The following is a 6942-nucleotide window of genomic DNA, read 5'->3' as shown; positions in this document are numbered from 1 at the left end:
TTTAGCGGTAATCGGCTCACATATGCTTTTAATTTCTTCATCCCTAAATTCTACTCTTTCCTCTTACAAGCTTTTGTTCCTCTAACTAATTGTCATCTTTTTTTTGTTTAAACTCAACATTTGTTTTGGCAGGGTCGTTCTGGGATGGCTCGCATTATGTCCTTAGTATTCAGAGTGCTCATTTGATATTCAGAATCTTTCTAAAAATAAATTTGTGCTCTCATATGATGCACATTGCATTACTGAGTGTAGGCTTAGAGAAATTGTATGTGGTTCTCTTTAGACCATTGATCCATTACAGCAATAAATATAGTCAAATTCTGCTCTGCAATTGATTAATGTTGGCTTTTTTTTATTGGGTGAATAAATATAACTTTTATTTGGCAAATAAAAAATATCTCAGGTTTTTGCTTGCATTACGACTTTATTAACTGATTATTAAGATAAACTCCAATTGTTTTTTTTTTCTCCCTATGATTGATCCCGCAAATGGAACAAACTTCAGTAAAAACAGTGGGGATGTCGCTAAACAATATTTAGAGCGACATGGTAAACATAAGCATAAAGCTAAAACTGACAACACAAACGCAGCATCTGTAGAGAATCTCTAGCTTGAAAATTTGTTACGTGTCACTACTCAGAAGGAAGAAAAGTAAACTCGAAGTAGCCATTGGAAAAGTCTTGGGTGCTGTTAGTGTTACTTTTGAAAGATAAAAACAGAGGATTAAAGAATTTGAGGAAGAACAAAGAAAGATATGTGGGAATGCAAAACTAGAAATTCTTATTTCTTTTATGCATTAAGCTTACAGTATGTAATAAAAAATTGAAAAACTAAGTGACCGAGAATCAAGCCATGAGCTGATACATGTTGAACAAACTAACAACTTCCTAAAGACTAGGATAAACTTAATTTAATAACAACCGAAACATAAAACAATTATCCAATACGTGAATGGCTTTGCAGTCCTAAGTGCAGCTAACTAACACTCCTCCATGCACTAGGAGCAGCAAACGCCAAGTCTTTGCCTAAGAAGCTCGAACTTGTTTGCTGGCAAAGATTTTGTAAAAATATCTGCGAGCTGATCTTCAGATCTGCAGTAAATGAGGCTCACTTCTCCTTCCTTCTGCACTTCCCTTAAAAAGAAGAATTTGATCTTAAAATGCTTAGTTTTCCATGAAAAAATGGATTGTGGGAGATTGCAATTGTTGCCTAATTGTCCACAAATACCTATGTATCATTCAATTTGTAACACCCCAACCCGAACTCCGAGGGCAAATCCGACCACAATTCACATGTGAATTTAAATAACTCTTTACAACCAATAAAATTTAAGCCTCAAATACAAAAGCTAGTGGAATAACTTAAAAATTCAGCCAAACCATCTACCATCCTCAATTCAAATCCATCTTCTCACTCATCACGAATCAATCCTGACTTCTAGAAACTGAATCACAATAAACTATAATGAGTACAAAACTCAGTAAGCAAACTAGTTTTTCTTATACCAAAATACATCCATACTATACATAATGCAAATGGATGATATGTCATAATCTTTTGGAAATACTGTAAAACAAATTCATAAAAATCTCTTTCTGTCGCTTTCAAACTTTCTCATTTTCGCCACTTCGGCCTTGGTCGGAGTGGTGGGCTGCTGCCCTCACAAGCATTGTGAGGGCAGCGGTTCAAGCCCCCACAAAAGCATTTGTGGGGGCTAACGTGCTTATTTGTTTAATATTTCAAAAATTTCCTCTCCCTCGTGCAATACGAGTGGAGTATGGACATCCCTCTTCTGTAAGGGATTATTTATCTGGGCATGTACTTCACAGAATTCAATGTAATAATATAAGTCCCAATCATGTATTTCTGATTGTAAATATCAGTGTAATATATCTGCTATAATAGCAGTTGTAAATATCTGTGTAATGCAGTAATATGATGATTAATCAGTATTCAAAAAAAAAAACTTTCTCATTTTCTTTAAATGAAATATGTATCCTGCAATGTGGCACTTTGTGCTATGCGTGGCACTTTGCGGCACTTTGGCCCTCAAGAGGTGGCCCCCATATAGTCTCAAGAGGTGACCCCCACACAACTTCAAGAGGTGGCCCCCATTGCAAAATCTCATAAAACAGAAATTCCATTTGTTAAAGTCCACTTTCTCATTCATAGAAACTCAATGCATTTTCATGCTCATGCCAATGAACCATCACACATACATATGTCCATGTACATAATCACGCCCAATACATAACAACACATCACATAAACACATGAGACACATAAATCCATATTCGTACATATCAAAATAGGCTTTTCACACAAGTCAAACATATATATTGTTTATTGTGATTCGTTTTGAAGTCTAGTTTACTTACCTCTTGGCATCCTCATGTAACAAATGCGTATTGATATCATCAACCTAAAATCATCAATAAATCCTCATAAGATATAATCAAATCTCAAACATAAACTCTAATGTCCTCAAATATCTCAATTTAAACAACTCCTAAGTTCAACCTCAAATGTCCTCAATAATCGGCCCTCAAAACATAACAGTCCATATTCTCCAATTTTTAATCAAATTCTGGCAGCAATTTCAGGTTCATCCGGTCTCCAATCAGTCTATTTTTTGTGATGCCGTATTCCTCTCATCGAGATATTCAATTTGATATGTTACACTCCTATGCATAGCATTGACAACCTTACTCTGATACTAAATGTTGAGTAAAAATGTGGAGTTAACAACTCTAATTTACCACTCAAAGAAGAAATTTACTCAAGACTACACTCAACACAACTTTTTTATTGCTTATAAAAAAACTTGCTCTGGATGCTTCACAAAGCTTACAATGACAGGTTTATATAGCAACACAAATGCAACACAAACTACACACATTATTTAGTTTAATTTAAATCACCACACAAAGCTTACACCTCACAAAGCTTACACCTAACAGATTAAGCAAATTTATTAATGAAAATAATTTCCCGTCACACACCTAGCCTACTTCCTTGCTTATTACTTACCAATTCAACTCCATTACATAATTTTGAACTAACAATGAACGGTTCCATGGGTTGGATCTCTTTTATTGGGCTGATGTATATTGCAACAAAGTATGATGATGTGATGTATATGTATGCCTCTAGACAGCAAATTCAGAGATAAAGGAAAACTCAGGCTTGATTTTTTGGGGAGTATTATGCAAAGTCAACCGCTAACTATTCAAAATCAAGGGACAATTACGTTGGGTCCTTGCTTGGAAATTTGGCAATTAAGTCAGGGGAAAACTACGTACTTCCACAGTAATTAAGAATATTATAAAAATCATTTAGATGGTAGACATCATATATAAACACAGCTTCAATTTCGGAATTGAACCATTAATTGTTCAAAATCAATATTCAAACACGGTGGCCTAACACGCACGATGAGGATAAACAAGTACCTTAATCTTTCTTTTGTGGACAATGCTAATAAAATAAAGAAAGATTGCAAAAGAGGATGTACTTGTAGATGGCCGATTTAGAACTTAATGAAGATCGTACGTTATATTTATTTTAAATTGAGACACAGCCTCTCCAATTGGCGTTAATTCGTAGATGAACAATCATACTTACACAATTTTATTTAATTATTTCTTAATTTGAAATATAAAACAACTCTTCCCCTATTAACCACGAAGAATTAAAATTGCGTTTGTTTTTTTTTAAGCTGAAATTTAAATGGTTTGAATTTGGTTGAAGCCTGAATGATTTGTGTGCGAATTATGTTTGTTTCTCTTTTTTTAATATATGAATATAAGTGGCATCATATAGTTATTTAATATTTATGTCCTTGTAGGTCAAAATGAATAAAGGGATTAAATATATTTAATAGACGTATTTTTATGATATAATATTTACTTTACATTTATATCTTTTCCTATTTAGATTAAAGTCATAATTTTTTACTTTTTCTATTAAGATATAAATGTTTGAAAATCATACATAAGTTAAAAAAAAAAGATAAATTAAAAAAATTGAAACTAATAAAATTTCAGCTTTTAGACGTTTAACAAACAAGTCTCCATTTTCATCTCGGTCAAGTGGGTAGTTGGCCACTTGAAATTTCTGGTCCCTGTCTAGGATGGGTGTGTCATGAAATACGCCATGTCTTTTAATTTTTGCATTAAAAGTTTCCATTCTCTGTTTTAGAAAATTAAAAAAAATTAAAAAAAAAAATTCATGTTGTATTCTTATTATATTATGATTACGAGCATTTCTAGTCTAGGATTTTATCAAGGCTCTGCTTAATTAAAATACTTAGTTCTTGGTTAAATAGCGAGCATTTTCTCTTTCATTCTTGAAGTTGGTGGTTTGAATTTTTTCATATGCTTTGTGAAGAACTGAAGATCGATCTTTTTTTTTTCAAGATATTTGGAAGTAGATACGGGTAGCTCTGTAACTAGATATCCAAACTATATTGTCACAAGACTAAAATAAACTTTAACCAAAGGAAATATTTGTTCGAGTTGTTGCGCTATATCAATCACCATTGGTCTTTCTTCTACTGATTAAGATACAAATATAAGAGCAAAGTTGTTTGAATGCTTGTAATTGTTGCTCTTTGTATCTAATTTTCCCCAGGAATTATAGGATCAACAATCCCATCAAACGTATTATTTTAGCACATATTTAGTCAGAAGAAATGATAGGAGAGGAGAGGAATGGAAAAGAAAGATGAAGAAACTTGTTTTCATTTCTTGAATAAAATATTAAACATTGAGCGTTATTTATAGATGCAGAGGCTACATTTTTTCAAAGATTACATATGTGAATATGAAAGGAAATGTGTCGATCCATTCGGCGTGGATCGTGTCTTTGACAAGTGCGGATCATCCCTTTGACAAGTGTGGATTATGCCTTTGAAAAACTTCCTTCAATGCTGTTTTATTTGACATTCTCAACACTCCCCCTTAAGCTCGTGCATAGATTTCTTGCATACCCAGCTTGTCTAGGAATTTTGTAAATGCTCTGTTTGAAATGGCCTTCGTTAAAATATCTGCAAGTTGATCTTCTGATCGAATTTTCGACAGTTCTAAGATTTTTTCATCTAATTTCTCCTTAACGAAAAATCTATCTACCTCGACATGTTTTGTTCGATCATGTTGAACTGGGTTATGAGCAATATCTCGTGCAGCTTTGTTGTCACAGTATAGTTATTGTGATGGATAGCCCAAATCGTTTAATATAAAGCTTATCCATAACCCTTCACATACCCCAAGGGCCATGCCTCGATATTCTGCTTCAGCTCTCGAACGGGCAACAACATGTTGTTTCTTATTTCTTCATATGACAAGGTTGCCTCCCACAAAAGTAAAGTATCCTAAGGTAGAGCGTCTATCACTAGCTGACCCGGCCCAATTTGCATCAGTATAAACTTCTATGTTGTTGTAATCTTCATTTTTGGAAAATAGGATTCCTTTTCCTGGATTTGACTTCAGGTACCTCAGGATCCGCATTACTGCTTTCATATGTTGTTCTCCGGGATTATACATAAACTGACTTACAACACTCAATGCATAAGCAAGATCTGGCCTTGTATGGGACAAGTACATCAATCTTCCAATCAGCCTTTGATATATTCCTTTCTCTACTGGAACTTGGTCTGAGGTAATACAAAACTTCAGTCCTTCTTCTATTGGGGTGTCAATAGGCTGACAAGCTGTCATTCCCGTTTCGTGCAATAGATCTAAGGCATATTTCCTTTGAGACATGAAGATTCCTCCCTTAGATCGAGAAACCTCTATTCCAAGAAAGTATTTTAAGGCTCCTAAATCCTTCATCTCAAACTCTCTCGACAAGTACTTCTAAAGAGCCTCTCTTTCTTCCTCGTTGTTGCCTGTAACTACCATATCATCCACATAGACAATAAGGGCAGTGATTTTACCTTGTCATTTTTTAATGAACAAGGTATGATTTGAATTGCTTTGGTTATACCCAAAAAGAACCATAGCCTTTGTGAATTTCCCAAACCATACTCTTGGGTATTTCTTCAACCCGTACAATGATTTCTTCAATTTGCATACTTTCTGATTAAGTCGTTCTGGTCCACTGCATCCTGGTAGCAGATCTATATAAATTTCTTCAGATGGGTCTCTATGGAGGAAAGCATTTTTTACATCGAACTATTGCACTGGCCAATCCAAGTTGACTGCTAATGATAATAAGATACGAATAGTATTAATTTTTGCTACCTGTGCAAACGTATCTGTATAATCTATCCCGTAGGTTTGGGTGTAACCCTTAGCTACGAGCCTTGCTTTGTATCGTTCAATAAAGCCATATGCTTTGTACTTTATAGTGTAGATCCATCGACAACCCACTAGTTTCTTTCCTGGTGGAAGATTAACTAGTTCCCATGTTTGATTTTTCTGAAGAGATCTCATTTCGTCATTTATAACTGCTTTCCACTTTGGGTCTTTTAAGGCTTCCTGCACACTGTTAGGAATAGATACAGTAGATAATTGATTCACAAATGACTGATTTGATTCTGACAAGTGATGGTTAGACACAAAATGACTTATAGGGTATTTGACTCTACTAGAGAGGTCAGGCTCATATGTGGGTTTAGAGATACCTCTATTTTGACGCTGGGGAAGAATTCTTCTGATTAGACTGGGACTTGTGGTAAGAATATCCTCTGCAGACGATTGGTTAGGTATTTCTTCATGTGACTCATTCTTGATTGCAGTTGTGTCTGAGTTATTTTGCTCCCCAAATGTGTCTTTACTTATCTCAGCCTGAGAATCATCACCATTTTCTTTTCCAATATCTTGAAGGTTTACTACCTCAATGGAAGATTGATCTTCTTCAGGTGGAAGATATGTAAGAGTATGATGTTCCTCTTCATTATACTCCCCCTGAAATTCAAGCTCTAACAAGTAGTACATGAT

General features: G+C 34.6%; 1 protein-coding gene across 1 annotated transcript; it reads right to left on the bottom strand.

The window, feature by feature from the left end:
• Positions 1–5334: 5334 nt before the first annotated feature.
• Positions 5335–5832, bottom strand: LOC112099650 (uncharacterized mitochondrial protein AtMg00810-like). Its single transcript, XM_024187075.1, has one exon. It carries the CDS (start codon positions 5830–5832, stop codon positions 5335–5337), a length of 498 nt encoding a protein of 165 aa, XP_024042843.1.
• Between the last annotated feature and the right edge of the window lie 1110 nt (positions 5833–6942).

Source organism: Citrus clementina, unplaced genomic scaffold (genome assembly GCF_000493195.1).
Source record: "Citrus clementina cultivar Clemenules unplaced genomic scaffold, Citrus_clementina_v1.0 scaffold_9, whole genome shotgun sequence".
Lineage (NCBI taxonomy): Eukaryota > Viridiplantae > Streptophyta > Magnoliopsida > Sapindales > Rutaceae > Citrus > Citrus x clementina.
Note: the sequence above shows the minus strand (reverse complement) of the source record. Positions and strands in the feature narration are given on the sequence as shown.